General features: G+C 36.8%; 1 protein-coding gene across 2 annotated transcripts in view; it reads right to left on the bottom strand.

The window, feature by feature from the left end:
* The window catches only part of VTA1 (vesicle (multivesicular body) trafficking 1), a 72,669-nt gene that overhangs the window by 17,161 nt on the left and 36,919 nt on the right, over positions 1-18,589 (bottom strand). For both annotated transcript variants that reach the window (XM_010851437.1, XM_010851439.1), the window contains exon 5: positions 3,531-3,639. In XM_010851437.1, coding sequence (XP_010849739.1) covers positions 3,531-3,639 — 109 coding nt within the window. The remainder of the gene's footprint in view (positions 1-3,530; positions 3,640-18,589) is intronic.

Raw genomic sequence — 18,589 nt, 5'->3', positions numbered from 1 at the left:
AAAAAAAAAAAAAAAAAAAAAGTTGGTAGAAATTAGAATGAAGATGAGCCCTGACAGAAGAAATCTCACCAGGGAAGGTTTGCTTTCATGTCGCTTTTCACCTGAGGGCACCCAAAAGTCTATGCAAAAAAAGGAGTTGCAGAGAAGTGAGCCTTGAAATGCTTGTATGAACCTCAACTAAATACCTATATGGCCCTTAAATTATGCAGGCAGACTCAGGGAAGAGTCTAAGGAGCCCTGAAGAAAGCAACAGCCTTAAAGCTGAAACAAAAGAGGGGCAGTTTAGGCAAGTTAATTGTCTGCTAGAACAAGAATCAAGACTTTGCAAAGGAAGATAATTGAATGCAGAGGAGCTACAAAGGTTATCAATAACAAAAATTAGAGATACGGGGGGAGGGGAGAGGATGAAAATGTGACCAGATGCAGGTGAAAAAGAGACACAGGAAAAGACCCTGATGTGACCCAGATATTGAAATTAGTGGAAAATAACTCTAAAGCAAATACTATAAATAAGTTCAAGGCCATGGAGAAAAATGTAGTCATAATGAAAAAAAAAAAAAAAAGAAGAAAACCTCAAAATTACCTTCATTAGTTTTTATTGCTGAAGTATAGGTTAATGTTGACCATTTAAAAAGAATACCATTTAGCAGATACTGAAAGCAAGTGGATGTGGAAACTCAAGGGTTTGAATGTTAACAGATTCCCCTTCAGCTAAGCCTAAATTTTTCCTAGAATGCTTTTTTGTATCAATTGTATGACTTCCTTCTGTACTTTTAGACAATATGGTAATACAGTACTGTTCAAAAATAAGAATATTTTTTTTTCTCTTCCTCTAAACTAACAAAGGTACAGTATTTATTTTTTGGCTGCACTGCACAGCATATACAATCTTAGTTTCCCAACCGGGGACTGAACACATGTCCCCTGCATTGGAAGCTCAGTGGAAGCTTCTACTGGACCATGAGGGGAGTTCCTAGTATCTATTATTTTTTACTAGCTTTACTAGACTTATAGAACAACAGAAAATTAGACTTTTATTAAACATAGTATCTTTTATACCTAGAATATCTTGTAAAATTTAATAATACAAGGAATACAATGCTACATTGAGAAAAAGAAAAATCAGTTTTAAAGAAAAGGTTTTGAATACATATTCAGATTTCATGACATCCTCTTTTAGACCCATAAGCCATTTCTAAGCAGACACTGTTAGATGTTACGACATTAACACCTAATTATGACACCAGGCCACATTTTAAATTATTTAATAGGTTGAAAAGTATATAGTGAAAATATTCTCTTTTATATTTTAAAGGATTATTAGTATTCTATAGCTAACAATTTTGTACTACCCAGAAGCTCTATAAAATGGAATGAAAATAATGAATAAAAACTACAAACTCAGTTTAAGCTAATTTTGGGAAATTAAAACAAAAATTATATAGTATGTACTTAATAATCTACAATATTATAGAGGACCTAAAATAACCATTTCAGAACAAAAGAGACCATGATAATGATCAAAATGTAACACTTCCTACTTTCAAGAGAAAATAAAATTTTTAAGATGAGAGAAGTCATTGATCCTCAGAGTACGTGAAAAACAAATTGATCATTAGGTATTTCAATGTGTCTAGAATGACACCTCTGAAATACTACTGAAGAGTATAATGTATGTTTAAAACAACAAAGATTTTTTCATTTTCTTTTTTTTAAGATATTTTCATTTTCAATGTGTATTTAAGAATTGAGATATAAATCAAATGTCTGAAATTATGAATATTACATGTCTTTTTACATTTACTACACGTATGTGTATGTACCTTACTTAAAATAACAGAAGTGCCTCTGCTTCAGTTTCTAATCTAATAGGATTAGTAAAGGTGAAGAAAGTCTGGTTCCATCTTTGCTTTTAATTCTTAAGCAATCCATTCTCCCTGGGTTATCCAATATTTAATTTAGGTTCACTTCTTCCTTTTAAACTGACAACTCCAAAATATCACTTTTAGCCTAGACCTTTCTTTTGAAATCTTGGGTAGAATATCTAATTGCCCTTGAACTTCTTCAAGGAGTAATCACATTAACATCTCACCAGAAACCAAACTGCTGGCCCTTGATCTTGGATTTTCCAGACTCCATAACTGTGAGAAAATAAATACCCTTTGTTTAAGCCGTTCAGTCTATGGTACTTTGCTGCGGCAGCCCTAGCAGGCTAAGCCAACAGGAGACAGGAGGAGGAAATAAAGACGGTAAGGTAGGTCAGTGCCATATCATGGTGAGTCTTGCCTGTTAGGCTAAGGATCTCAGATCTTTTCTTTCGGACAACTGGAAATGACTAGTTGTTCTGTACAAAGCAGTACTGACATAAAACATTCTGACTATGGACAGCATTAAAGCAGGGAGAAAAGTATGCAAAACATTCCAAAATATTAAATGAAAAAGTGAGAAATAAAGTTGTGGCGATAAACTTTAAAAAACCCAGTTTCACTGTGGTGATGTAAATAAGCCCAAAACTTAATCATGCTGTAGAACAGTCAACTTTAAACACTTAATAACAACTTAGTATTACAGTATACACACTGTAGTGTTAGTAAAAAGAGCATAGGACTTAAGAGTAAGAACTCCATTTCTGCTTCCCTTCTCTGTGGGTCTATGAAATCTGGACAGCTAAAACTTGAAACCTCAGTTTCCTCTTTTGCAAACAAGAATAACATCAAGTGTCAAAGATTTCTGAGGGTGTGCTATATATAAAAGGCTATCTAAAGACTAAACAAGTGTTCTTCAGAAATAGCAAAAAATTCACTTGAAATGCTATATGAAAGCTTGCATTCTAGAAGAGTTGCAAGAGTTTACATGTAGTAGCTACATGTCAACTATAGTGCTGCTTTTTTTAACTGAATGGTATTATAAAATTCTAAATAGACCTCTTAAGTGAATGCATAAATAAGCCAACCACCCAGATGTATCAATAGAACAGTGTGTATATTACCAACTGTGTTAACAAAGTGAGGATATATATTCCTATTTACTAGTAATTTATTAAAAAATAATTTCTATAAAGATATACAAAATACTAAAAAAATATTTACTTCTTTTGGTTTCAGTAGAATCTGGGATAATAAAGACTATGGTGGAAATGAGAAATTCACTCAATATTTTTTACATACTCTATTACAAATTTTGTGAAAGTATTACCTACCCCCCCTTCCCCCTCCAAAACTCACCTTATTAAAAAATAAGTTTTCAGTTTTCTCTATGGATTGGAAACATTTTATAGATTACGAAAGGACCACCTGTCCCATGTAGCAGTGAAATCTGATCAGATGCAGGAGAAAACCAAGCCATTCTGTTGTTGACACAAACAGATATTGAGCAGTTTTGCCTTAATTTTTCACTTGTCCCTAAGTTTATAATTTTACACCTGATTTTGGACCTGATGAAGGAAATAAAATGGTTTCCAAAAATTCTGAATAATAATATATTGAACAGTTATGATTCCACTAAATCATTTCACTTATATAAATACATACCATTATCTTCTTCAATCCCAACAGGCCCTGCTTGAGGAGTCTCTCCATTCTTTAAACAATTATGAATATATGTTGCCTTCCACCTTGCATACTTTCTGTGTTTCACATTCTAAAAGAAATATTTTTATGTCAATGTTAGGCTGCAGTAAAGAAGTCAAATAAAACTATACATTATGATGACCGATATCATACTTCCAGATAAAACCTATTTTTGCATGGTACAGCTCTGGAATATTCTGGCAATCTCCCCACCTCATCCCTGGATTCTACCAACTGCCTAGGGCATGACAAACTTTGTGAAAAGCCATCTTCCTCAAGACACATAACTAGTTCTCTTTTAAGGTTTCATGTTTCAGAAAAGGACTACAATGGAACTATGGGAGTGTCCCTCCAACGAACTTGCAACTCTTAATGCGTAGGAGAGAGAGGTCAAATGGAATTTAAAATTAAATATAAAAGAAAACAACAATTTTCACTAAAGAGGGAAAAATTATCTGTACAAATCTACAAAAACTAAGATGCTATAGTGGCCAAAGCAAACACATGAACAACTGACTGACAGCTAGGCAAACTTTACCTTTTAACTTGTGTTATTTAACAGCTCTAAACATCATTTACCTCAGTTCTAAAAAGGGGGAAATAATACATCACAGGGTCGCTGGAAAGAGAACTGGAAATCAGTGAAAAACCTGCTAGTTACCTCTTGTTTCTTAATACTTTTTCTATAGTCATGGATCAGTGGTATTGCTATCACCTGGGAGCCTGTTAGAAATGCACTCTTCAAGTCCAACTGAGACCAACTGAACCAAAATACTCTATCAAGACACCCTTCCCCTCCTCTGGTGATTTGTATGTACAGGAAAGCTGGAGAAGGCACATGACTTTGTCATGTTGAAAACAACTGTAATTAGCCTGTTGTAAAGATCCATTAAGTCATCAATAACTACAAGTACTGCATACGGTCCAGATACTCAGTTGAGTATTCTGTAATGTGAGATTCTTTACATATTGCTATAGATAAGTGCGTCTCTGTAGCTAAAACGGTAAAGAATCTGCCTGTGATGCAGGAGACCCAGGTTCGATCCCTGGGTCGGAAAGATCCCCTGGAGAGGGAATGGCAAACCACTCCAGTATTCTTGCCTGGACGATTCCGTGGACAGAAGAGCCTGGCGGGCTACAGTCCGTGGGGTCGCAAAGAGTCGAACATGACTGAGTGACTAACACTACACCACACCATCAACTAGCAGTATTGGTGTCTGTGTACTCGGTCGCTCAGTCAGAAGAGACTCTTTGTGACCCCATGGACTGTAGTCCGCCGGGCCCCTCTGCCCATGGGATTTCCCGGCAGGAATACTGAAGTGGGTTGCTATTTCCTGCTACAGGGGATCTTCCTGACCAGGGATCAAACCTGTCTGGCATCTCCTGCATTGGCAGGCAAATTCTTTACCACTGTGCCACTTGGGAAGCCCTAGGTAAGTAGTATATAAAAACCTAAAAAAAAGTAACCCTCCAAATGACTGAACTTGCATATTTAATTTTTCTTCTCTTAATAATTATCTCATATATTCAATTCCTTAAAAAGTTCCATACTTTGATTCTAATTTTCTTCCAGGTACAATTATATTTTGCTCCACTTCACAAAGAAGCTTTTCAGAAGCATCCATATTTAAAGTCTTCAGTTCTTTATCATTCAATTCACTCCAGGGGATCTTTCCTGTTCTGTGCCCACGCATGGCAGTCTCTACCTTACTTAATTTTAAGTAGTCAGTTCGACTGAGGAATTGCTCTTGCTAATGTCACCAAAAGCCTATTCCACACGCTAGTAAATCCAACCAACACTTTCAGGCATCATCTTACCAAACTTGTCAGCAGCATATTAAACATGAGACCATCCAAACTTTGTGAAACATTCTATTTCTGGTTTTATGACACTATATTCTGTTTTCCCTAACATCTTTCTGGCTGCTAATCCTTTATCTGATCTCCAAATAACCCTAAGTACCCTGTCCAAGCAGAGACTGTAATTTGGTGGGCTAAATCAATGCTGACTCATACAATTTTAAATATGAATTATATTTTCCACATAATTCAATACTAGAAAAGGCACAGAAAATCCAAATTCTTAACTTCTTGTTTAAAAAATGGAAGCTCTAATAACATTAGGGCCATATTTATTTGGTACTAATAATCCTAGTAGAGTTCATTTGCTACTAATTATCCTAGTAAAGTACCAAACAAGAAGTTAAGAATTTGGATTTTCTGTGCCTTTTCTAGTATTGAATTATGTGGAAAATATACTTCATATTTAAAACTGTATGAGTCAGTAGAGGCAACCCCTTGCAGATGATGCACTAATGTTCAGATTTGTCTGTTCTCTCTATACTACCACCCCGCTCCCTCACCTCCCTCTCTAGTTCACATACCCTTATCAGTTGTCATTTATTATCTCACCGTGGGCTGTCTTCATCCATTGTACTTCCTGCCAGATTCCTGCAGGCCTCAGGACTCATGTCTTACAGCTTATTTTCTTACCTCTCCAGACTCATTCTCATGGTTTTAAATACTACCTTCATCTTTATTCCTAAATTTATATATCTAGCTAGAATTTGCTTCTGACAAATATCCAGAGACTACACCTGGATGTCTCATGTACAACTCAAAGTAACTTGTCCCCAACTGTTCTCTTGACCCACCCCCCAACTCCTTCCTCCACAGAATTTCATTCTCCCAGGTCAGAAGTCTTTGGGAATTAAGTTTTGCACCTTTCGCTTACCCTGTGTCTCTCTACTGACTCCCTCATCTAATTTATCAGGACCCCAGTTGATTATGCTTCTGATAACTATCTAGAACTGGTCTTATCTCCCCATTTTCTCTGTAACAGCCCCTTAATCTGCCTCCTTTCTTGTATTCTTGCCTTATCCCCAGTACACCTCTATCATTCAGTCTTCAGAGTAGAATGATCTTTCAAGATATAAATCGATTCATGTCAGTTTTTTTAATGGCTTCCAGTGTACTTAAAATACAAAACAAACTTTAACTCTAGCTACAGATCCTACTTTACTTGGTTCCTGACTGTTCAATTTCCTCTAATGTTCTTATCTATTCACTTGCCACCAACAAGCTACCCTGGCAGCTTTTTTTCTGTTCCTAAACACATGGGTCCCACTGTATTCCCTCTGCCTTTTCCCCTTTTCTCATCTAGCTAACTCTTAAGCTCATTCTTCATATATCAGAATGAACATCATTTCCTCTGAAATCTTCTCCTGATTTCCCCAAAATTTTCTCGTATTTTAGAAAACATTATTTACCACAATTTAGTTGCATTTTATATGTATGTTTATGAAGCCCCCTAGACCACAACAGGCATATTCTAAAATATAAGCTCTTCAAAGGTAGGATCTATGTCTGTCTGTTGTTAACGACACATTAAGCACTTAGTTTGGTGACTAGCATACAGTAGCTGCCCAACAAATACATGCATCTCAGATATATGATAGCTTAAATGATTAGGATGGCAGTTATTCTGTTTAATATACAGATTTATTATTTGTGGTGGCAAAGGAGAAGGCAATGGCACCCCACTCCAGTACTCTTGCCTGGAAAATCCCATGGATGGAGGAGCCTGGTAGGCTGCAGTCCATGGGGTTGCTGAGGGTCTGACATGACTGAGCAATTTCACTTTCTCTTTTCACTTTCATGCACTGGAGAAGGAAATGGCAACCCACTCCAGTGTTCTTGCCTGGAGAATCCCAGGGACAGGGGAGCCTGGTGGGCTGCCATCTATAGGGTCACACAGAGTCGGACACGACTGAAGTGACTCAGCCGCAGCAGCAGCAGTGACTACTAGGTTTAGGATGTTCAGTTAAATTTACTATATACTTAGGTAGAATGTTATGAAATATTCAGTGTTTGACTATTTTTGACATATAGAAATAGCATTATCATCTGGTTCAACTCCCCCCCCCCTCCACTCCCATTCTTTCAGAATAAGCAATGTCTGCTAAATAAAACACGGAGTTTCCTTATTAGTTTCACTGTTTCAAATCCTGAACAATAGGAACTGAAGCTCTGCAAAGAGTGAATTCTTCCCACACTTAAAAATCTCTAGGTTTGCATGTTTTCTTGAATTAAGTATCTGTAAAATAACATTATTTTAAAACTTTTACTATTAACCTATACTTCAGCAAAAAAGTCAATATATTATTTCTGTTTTTAGGGAACTAATCATCTTGTTATGGATATAGAATTAAAATATAAATGAGAATTACTATACAAAATAGAGTAGTGAGGGAGTACTACAGATTTTCTTGGAGTAAGTAAAGCAAAGAGTTCCCCGAATGAAGAAAAAAACAGGAATAAAGGATAAATGGTAAAGCAAAAAGTACTTCAGTTTGGTCTTGCAGGATGGATATGATGTGAAAAAATGGTAGAAAGCAATAAGACTATTCTATGGAGAAGTATAAGCAAAGTCAGAAAGGCAGAAACATACAAGGTGGACAGGGAATGAGGGAAAAGAAATAAATTTTGCCATGGGTATAAGATATATATTAGAGACTACTGGAGTAAGTAAGCTAAATTCAAGATAGGATTAAAATCTTGGACAAAAATGTTTAGTCTATAGGTTATAAGTAGGGAAAGCCACTAGACCATTCAGGTATGACCTAAATCAAATCCCTTACAATTATACAGTGGAAGTGACAAAGAGATTCAAGCAATTAGATCTGACAGACAGAGTGCCTGAAGAACTATGGATGGAGGTTCATGACACTGTAAAGGAGGGAGTGATCAAGACCATCCCCAAGAAAAAGAAATGCAAAAAGGCAAAATGGTTGTCTGAGGAGGTCTTATAAATAGCTGAGGAAAGAAGAGAAGCGAAAAGAAAAGGAGAAAAGAAAAGATATATCCATTCGAATGCAGAGTTCCAAAGAATCACAAGGAGAAATAAGAAAGGTTTCCTCAGTGATCAATGCAAAGAAATAGAGGAAAACAACAGAATGGGAAAGACTAGAGATGTCTTCAAGAAAATTAGAGATACCAAGGGAACATTTCAGGCAAAGACAGGCACAACAAAGGACAGAAATGGTAGGGACCTAACAGAAGCAGAAGGTATTAAGAAGATGTGGCAAGAATACACAGAACTGTACAAAAAAGATCTTCACAACCCAGATAATCATGATGGTATGATCACTCACCTACAGCTAGCCATCCTGGAATGCGAAGTGAACTGTGCCTGAGGAAGCATCACTATGAACAAAGCTAGTGGAGGTTATGGAATTCCAGCTGAGCTATTTCAAATCCTAAAAGATGATGCTGTGAAAGTGCTGCACTCAATATGCCAGCAAATTTGGAAAACTCAGCAGTGGCCATGGGACTGGAAAAGATCAGCTTTATTCCAATCCCAAAGAAAGGCAATGCCAAAGAATGTTCAAACCACCACACAATTGCACTCATTTCACGCACTAGCAAAGTAATGCTCAAAATTTTCCAAGCTAGGCTTCAAAAGTATGTGAACTGTGAACTTCCAGATATTCAAGCTGGATTTAGAAAAGGCAGAGGAACCAGAGATCAAACTGCGAACATCCGTTGGATGACAGAAAAAGCAAGAGAATACCAGAAAAACATCTACTTCTGCTTTATTGACTACGCCAAAGCCTTTGTGTGGATCACAACAAACTGTGGAAAATTCAAGAGAAGGGATATCAGACCACCTTACCTGCCTCCTGAGAAATCTGTATGCAGGTCAAGAAGCAACAGTTAGAACTAGACATGGAACAACGGATCGGTTCCAAATTGGGAAAGGAATACATCAAGGCTGTATATTGTCACCCTGCTTATTTAACTTATATGCAGAATACATCATGCAAAATGCTGGGCTGGATGAAGCACAAGCTGGAATCAAGACTGCAGGGAGAAGTACCAATGACCTCAGATATGTAGACAATGCCACCCTTATGGCAGAAATCAAAGAAGAACTAAAGAGCCTCTTGATGAAAGTGAAAGAGGACAGTGAAAAAGCTGGCTTAAAACTCAACATTCAAAAAACTAAGATCATGGCATCTGGTCCCATCACTTCATGGCAATTAGATGGGGAAACAATGGAATCAGTGACAGACTTTATTTTGGGGGGCTCCAAAATCACTGCAGATGGTGATTGCAGCCATGAAATTAAAAGATGCTTGCTCCTGGAAAGAAAAGCTATGACCAACCTAGACAGCATATTAAAAAGCAGAGACATTACTTTGCCAACAAAGGTTCATCTAGTCAAGGCTATGGTTTTTCCAGTAGTCATGTATGGATGTGAGAGTTGGACTATAAAGAAAGCTGAGTGTCGAAGAACTGATGCTTTTGAAGTGCGGTGTTGGAGAAAACTCTTGAGAGTCCCTTGGATTGGAAGAAGATCCAAGCAGTCAATCCTCAAGGAAATTAGTTCTAATTATTCATTGGAAGGACTGATGTTCAAGGTGAAACTCCAGTACTTTGGCCATCTGATATGAAGAGTTGACTCATATGAAAAGACCCTGATGCTGGGAAAGATTGAAGGCAGGAGGAGAAGGGGATGACAGAGGATGAGATGGTTGGATGGCATCACCGACTCAATGGACCTGAGTTTGAAAAAGCTCCGGGAGTTGGTGATAGACAGGGGAGCCTGGAGTGCTACAGTCCATGGGGTTGCAAAGAGTCTGACACGACTGAGCTACTGAACTAACTGTAGGTTATAAAGCACTTTCACATGTTGTCCCTTTAACTAGTCCTTACCATAACCATGAAATTTAAGCAGGTTACGTTTTACTCACACTAAGGCTCTGAGACATTAAAGCCTGAATCATTGTAAAATACAGATTAACCCAGCATTCAAAGCCTTCCACTTTATGGACATGGCTTAAGTCTCATTTCCTACCCTTACCCTCACTCCAATTGGGATTCTGTCTCATTTTCAGTCTTTTCTCATGCTATTCTTCCTCTCATGAGAGAGGTTTCCTCTTAAGATGTCAAAAGTCTCCTCCTCTCTGAGGCTCATATTCCCATGACACCCTGATTCCCAGGAAGTCCACAGGTATCTGGCATTTACTCAAGTCACTTACCATGCTAAGTGCTAGCAATAATGAGATGAACTGTTAGCCATGTGCTTTGGAGTCCAATGTGAAAATCAGGCAATAACTCCCATCATTAAATGTGATGCCTGAATTATCTAAAGTCCATAATATTTTCATGTTTTTCTCTTAGGAATCTATAATTCCATCATCATAGAAATGAGGAAGTGGCATTACAAAAGTAAAATGACTTACCCAAGGCCACACTAGCAGTCAACTCAGCTATCCCATTTCAAGGTGCTCTGGTTAGCTACAATTAGCAAAATGCAATTTGCAATTTAGACAGGAATATATAAAATACAGAAAAACGGGCTTTTAAATAGTCAAAGGTTAGATACTTAATGTGTGTTTATACGGGACATATTTTGGTAAATAGAGAGAATCACTTTGAAAGTAAATGAATAAATTGCTTAGGAGAATTAAGTTACTTTCTTTTGGAATCTTTTTAAAATGGGACATATTTTCTTTGGCTTGAAATAATTTAAAATTGTCTAAAGACTTAGTTAAGCAAGTAGTATTGTAATGATTTTAGAAGGTTCCTTCATTCCTAATTTCATAGTATGAATAGTATAGAGATATTTAAACCATCTTGGGTTCCTTCATTAGTATGTGAGATTTAAAAAATATTAACCAGAAATGGGTTCATTTTAATAAATACAGTAAAAAAAACTCCTCCAAAGCAGATAAATCAATACAATAGTTTAATTTTTAATCCCCACTATTTCCAAGATGCCTCTAGAAACTGGTGCTTACAGTTTGAGCAGATTTTGGCAGTTGTAATGCAAAGCTAATTCACTTTTCAATTGTTTTAAAATAAACGATGCTAAATATAAAACAGTATTTGAAAAGGAGAATTTCAAGATGTTAATATTTTTGAAATCTTTTAACTCTTTTTGGCTGACTACAGACATCCTTTCAGGGAAATAGTAATTACCAAAAAAAAAAAAAAATTTCTTTTCTTTTTTTTTAAACTTTTGTCCCTGGCCTTTAAGTTTCTGTTTTGTGATTAGGCTGATGAGTCGCTGATATCTGCAAATTTTGGCCACTGGAGTCAGCAGTGGTTAAACAAGAATTTTCATTTATTTTTAAATCACTTGCACTTGCTATACTGAAGAATGATTGGTAGCAAACACCAATCATATGTTATAAGGGGGGTTCTCAAATCTGGTGCACACAAAAATCATATTAGGGTATAATAAAAAATAAACTCCTGGTCTAAACTACAGAAAATCTGATATAAATCATTCTCCACCAGGAAACCAAAAAGCCACTTTGAAAGAAAATGCTTTATATTATCTGTCTACAATTGTTCCTCTTGAACCCATCCTATGCAAGTTTTATCTCCAGTATGCACTGGAATTGCTTTTGTCAAGGTTGAGGATTACTCCTCTCTTGCTAAATTCAAAGCCTAAATCTCATCTTACTTGTTCCCACCAGCATGGAAAGTGGAGTACTTTGACCTCTTTGCAATTCCTTTACATTGGTTTCCTGGTTCTTAAGGTCTTTCGGTGCTCTGTGCCTTGCTAGGTGTTCCTTTTCAGTCCTTCATATGGATTTGATTCTTTCTCATCTCCAGGTGGGGAGTGCCACAGCATTCAGTTCTTGGACAAATTTTCAAAACTTTGACCTTGACTATCTCTTCCTGTCTAACGGCTTTAAATACGATGTGACAACTCTCAAATTCATATCCTCTGCTCAGACCTCTCTTTTGAACGCCAGGATGTATAATTCAGCTCAGCACTTCACTTGTATATTTGATAGCTCAAAACACCCAAAGTTCAAAACTGATTTTAGATCTTCCTCTACCAAATTTGTTCCTCCACAAGTCAGTAAACGCCTTGTTGTTTTTGTTGTTCAGGCCCAAAACTCTGAAGTTATTTTTAAGCCCCTGATTTCTCATATTCTACCAATGAATCTTTTAAATTCTGTCAGCTCTACATTCAAAATATATCTCAAGTCTAACCACTACTCATAATGTTTTCTATCGCAAATTCTGGTCTGAGCCACCACTGCCCTCACTTCATTAATAATATACTGATAGGTCTCCCTATTTTCACCCTGTCCATTATAATGTAATAATACTTTAAACACAGCAGTCAAATTCAATCAATTATGTTTGAACTCCCTGCCCACCCCCTCACCTCCCTCCATCCCTCTCACTCTCGATTCAGCTACATTGTCTTTCTTGTTACGTCTTGAACTTTAATGGGTAACTCTGCTGTTCACAAATCTTGGCACTTTTTGTCTCTTCCTGGAACATCTGTATGATTCATTTCATTATCTTCTCCAGGGCTTCGTTTCCATGTTGTCTTCTTAGTGAGACCTTTCCCAAATACCTTATTTAAACTGAACTTCCTATCCCCACCATGAGAGACTTCCCATGATGTTTATCTGACACACTAAACATTTATTTGTTTAATGTCTATCCTTACCAGAGAAATGTGATTCCTATGATGTCAGGGATTTAATCCACTGCTGTATTACTAGTGCCTAGAATGGTGTCTAGAATATAGTAGAGATTAACAAATATTTGGTGAATGAATGAATGGAGAGCAGATTCTGGAATCCATGTTTTTTTAAAATCAAGTACCGCAAATGATTCTGAAGCTGGTTGTCCTAGAATGGCATTTTGCTAATGAATACATGTGAACATTAAACTTGAGTGCACAGGTTGACTTGGGCTTCCAAAGAAAAGTCAGGGGATAGGGTTAAGGGTATCCTTGAAACTCCCTAAGTTATATGCAAAAAAGCAATACACGTATGGATGGAAGATTGGTCACAGTTTTCATAACATTTCGAAGTAGTTAGCGACATGAAAGAAAGTAAAAATCTCTAACTTGGTGACAACATCACAGATAATACATCTGTACCCTTAGGCCCACAATTCTCCCAAGTATCAGTCAGTTCAGTCGCTCAGTCATGTCTGACTCTTTGCAACCCCACGGACCGCAGCATGCCAGGCCTCCCTGTCCATAACCAGCTCCCAGAGTTTACCCAAACTCATGTCCATTGAGTTGGTGATGCCATCCAACCATCTCATCCTCTGTCATCCCCTTCGCCTCCTGCCTTCAATCTTTCCCTGCATCAGAGTTTTTTCAAATGAGTCAGCTCTTTGCGTGAGGTGGCCAAAGTATTAGAGTTTCAGCTTCAACATCAGTCCTTACAATGAATACTCAGGACTGATCTCCTTTAGGATGGACTGGTTGGATCTCTGCAGTTGAAGAGTCTTCTCCAACACCATAGTTCAAAAGCTTCAATTCTTCAGCGTTCAGCTTACTTTATAGTCCAACTCTCACATTCATACACGACTACTGAAAAAACCATAGCCTTGACTAGACAGACCTTTGTTGCCAAAGTAATGTCTCTGCTCTTTAATATGGTCTCTAGGTTGGTCATAACTTTCCTTCTAAGGAGTAAGCGTCTCTTAATTTCATGGCTACAGTCACCATCTGCAATGATTTTGGAGCCCCAAAAAATAAAGTCAGCCACTGTTTTCCAGTTTCTCCATCTATTTGCCATGAAGTGATGGGACTGGATGCCATGATCTCCCAAGTATATTATACACAAAAAATTAGGGCTATATATAACTCCTATTAACATTGGACATAGCACAATGAGAATCACTTTAAAAGTACATATTCAACAAATTTACTATCACAATGATTCAAATATTGAAGTTTATAATCACAAATTACACATTTCATGTAGATTTATTCAAAATTTTACACCTTTTTATTTTTCAAAGCAACTAGAATTTTACAGAAAAAAAACAACAAAAATGAGAGTAAAACTGTAGCAAAAAATCTTAACTAAAATGCACATTTAAATGTACTCTATTTTTTACAATATTTGGAATGTATACTCCAATTAGCCAAAAGATATCCAAAGTCGGCTTTCCTGGTAGCTCTGCTAGTACAGAATCCGCCTGCAATACAGGAGATCCTGGTTTGATTCCTGGGTCAAGAATGTCCCCTGGAGAAGGGATATACCACTCACTCCAGTATTCTTGGGCTTCCCTGGTAGCTCAGCTGATAAAGAATCTGCCCGCAATGAGGGAGATCTGGGTTCGATCCCTGGGTTGGGAAGACAGCCTGGAGGAGGGCATGGCAACCTAGTCCAGTAGTCTTGCCTGGAGAATCCCCAGGGACAGAGGAATCTGCCCACAATGAGGGAGACCTGGGTTGGATCCCTGGGTTGGGAAGATCCCTTGGGGAAGGGAAAGGCTACCCACACCAGTATTCTTTCTGCCCTGGAGACTTCCAAGGACTGTACAGTCCATGGGGTCGCAAATAATCTGACATGACTTTCACTTTCTACTTTCATCCAAAGAAGGTATGAGCATTAATCATATAAAACCTAGTCCACCAGGGCAAGAAAAGAAGCTAATATCTTTTTTTGGGGAAAAAAAACCTCTCTCTCTATATATATACAGATATATATGTTTTCAGAAGTAATTTATTTTATATAATTTCATTAAGCTGGGAGAAAAGTTTTTAAGACTAGTACAGAATCTTTCACTCAGATCACCCAATTGTTTACATTTTATCAATCTACTTACATATGCCTGACTTCTTAGTATGCAAAATGTTAACTGCATTTTTATCAGTACTAATTTAAGTCACTCTGCCCTCTTACCCTTTCATTAAGCATTTTCCAAGATGAAGGACAATCTCATAGACAATTGTTATTAAAATCAGGAAATTTAACACACAAGAATACTATTTGATACACAGTCCCAATTAATTTTATAAATGGCCCAGTGATGTCCTTGGTAGTTCCTCCCTTGGGTCTATTTTTAATAACTTAAAAAGCAAACCTGATTTAGTTGTCAGGTCTTTTCAGCCTTTGATCCAGACAGCCTTTGTTATTAGTGTTTTTGGACACTGACATTTCAGTTTGGATTTGTCTGACGTTTCCTTATGATTAGGTTCAGGTTGTGAGATGTTTGTCTTTCTTATTTCAACTCATTAGGAGGCACACAGTATTAGTTGGTCCCGTTACTGGTTGTATTAGGTTTGACGACTTGGTTAAGGTGGTATCAGACAGCTTTCTCCGTTACTAGCTTAATATTTTTCCTTTTAAACTTAATAAATAATTTGAGGGGGAGATATTTAGATACTAACATAAACATCTTGTTCTTCACCAAATTTTCTACCTACTAGTTTTAAACCCCATGAATGATTTCTAACTTTATTGTTATTTCTCTACTTCTCTACTTATTAGTCATAACTTTACTGTAAGAAGCTTTCTCTATCCTTTCATTATTTATTTATTTCATTGTATGCTTCAGTAGGGAGCCATGAATTCTTACTTTTCAATGGGTTACCTATTAAGACCATATTTTGGTAGTCAAATTGTCCCTGATACAGACAGTAGGAACACTTTCAAGTTGGCTTCTGGATCTTTCCGATATGTGCTTGTGATTATGTGAACCACTTCTTTATTTTCTGGCAGAATAAGAAGGCCCAGCTTCATCTAGGACTTTCCCTGACCCAGCCCAAGATTCAGTCCTGTGAGCCCTGAAGGGTATTTAGAATCCAAACTCAGGCACTACACGTGCTCACTGTTATTGATGCATCATTGCTTCTAGGTCCTTTCAGTACAGAGATATGGATATTATGTTTTATGCGCATGTATACACAAATCTATGTATATACACTGCATGTACATAAACATAGTTATTGTCTATACACATATTTATATATATATAACTATTTAAATACATATTCTAGTTTGCCTTATTTGTATAATATATTTAAAAGCATGGGTTAATATGGACATCGCCAATTCGAATCCAACACTATAACACAATCTAGTCTTCTCCCATCCCCTAATGTACCTTCCTTTCCCAGAAGTTAGAAACCCGGCTCCCTCAATATATTTACTCAATTGCACAATTCTCGAATACAGAGTATGCAGTTTTAGAACTGCCAACCAAATACTATCAAGAAAAACCAAACCTACTAATAATAGTTCAATATTCAGCATTTTTTTGGTGTGGTAAAATTGATATACCTTGCTATGTACAAATCTTAAGTGTATATAGTTTGCTGAGTTTTGACAAAAAGATTCATAAGTGTATAATGTATTCTTATCAAAATACAACACACACCAAAATACTAATTTTCTTCACTAGAATAAAGTTAAATATTGTAATACTTTATATGAAGCGAATCATACAGTTTGTATTCTTCTGTTTTTTTTTTTTGCTCAGCATAACGTCTACAAAATTGAAGCATGTTTTAGGGTACGTCAGTAGCACCTTTTCATACCTTAATAGAAGCACAATTTATTTATCAGTTCCTCTGTTGGTGGACATTTGGGTTGTTTCCAGCTTTAGGCTATTATGAATAAAGTTCCTATGAGCACTCTTGAACAAGTCTTTTCTGGATATGTTTTCATTTCTCTTGGATAAACACTGAGGAATGGCTGGATAAAAGGTAGGTGGATGTTTAACTTTATAAAAATCAGCCAAATCTTTTCCCAAAGTGGTTATTACATCTAACATTTTCACCAAGCAATGTATGAAAGCTCTTGTTTGCACATTCTAGTCAATATTTGAGATGTGGCCAGTCTTTATTCATTTTAGTTAATCTGTTTTTAAACTATTTATCCACCAATGACTGAGAGGAGCATGTTAAAATCTCCAACTATAATTAGGATTTTTTATATATTTTCTTTATTTCTATCACTTTTTTTTCAAAGTTTTAAAGTCTTACGAGATACACAGACATTTATAACTGGTATCTTCTTAATGAACTGTAACAACTGATGAACAAAATGGCCCATTTTACCTCTAGTAAAACACCTTAAAATTTACCTTATCTAATATGACCACTTCCAATCTTTCTAACTTAGTATATTTACATTGATTATTTTTTCATCATTTCATTTTCAAAATAAGGATGTCTCTTATAAATAGTATAAAGTTAAGGCTTGCTCTTTTATAAATCTCTACTTTTAATTTGGAGTGTTATTTCATTTACATTTATAGTACGTACTCATACAGCTGTATGTAGGCTTAAAATTTGCCATTTGTTTTATATTAGTCCTATCTATTCCTGTTTCTCCCTATTCCCTTTCTCTGCTCTCTTTTGGGTTTACCAAATATATATATGTATAGTTACAATGATTTTTACTTAAACAGGCATATATTTATTTAAAGAAATGAAGAAAAAATATATAGTTTTATGTATCAATATTATACACTATATCATTATACTTTATTCCTTCCTATAAATTCAAGTTGTCATCTAGAATCATTTTCTTTCATCCTGAAAAGCTTCCTTTCTGCTGTTCTTTAGTTCTTTATTGCAGAACTTCTAGTCATGAATTAATTGATTTAAAAATGCCTTTTATTTTACCTTCATTATTTGAAGGTATTCAGTTCAGTTCAGTCGCTCAGTCGTGTCTGACTCTGCCACCCATGAACCGCAGCACGCCAGGCCTCCCTGTCCATCACCAACTCCCGGAGTTCACCCAGACTCACATCCATCGAGTCGGTGATGCCATCCAGCCATCTCATCCTCTGTCATCCCCTTCTCCTCCTGCAACCAATCCTTCCTAGCATCAGGGTCTTTTCCAATGAATTAACTCTTTGCATGAGGTGGCCAAAGTACTGGAGTGTCAGCTTCAGCATCAGTCCTTTCATTGAACACCCAGGACTGATCCCCTTTAGGACGGACTGGTTGGATCTCCTTGCAGTTGAAGGGACTCTCAAGAGTCTTCTCCAACACCACAGTTCAAAAGCATCAATTCTTCGGCGCTCAGCTTTCTTCACAGTCCAACTCTCACATCCATACATGACCACTGGAAAAACCATAGCCTTGACTAGATGGACCTTTGTTGGCAAAGTAACGTCTCTGCTTTTGAATATGCTATCTGGGTTGGTCATAACTTTCCTTCCAAGGAGTAAGCGTCTTTTAATTTCATGGCTGCAATCACCATCTGCAGTGATTTTGGAGCCCA

This window comes from Bison bison, unplaced genomic scaffold (assembly GCF_000754665.1).
Source record: "Bison bison bison isolate TAMUID 2011002044 unplaced genomic scaffold, Bison_UMD1.0 scf7180017864303, whole genome shotgun sequence".
NCBI lineage: Eukaryota > Metazoa > Chordata > Mammalia > Artiodactyla > Bovidae > Bison > Bison bison.
This window is presented reverse-complemented; position numbering and strand designations above follow the sequence as displayed.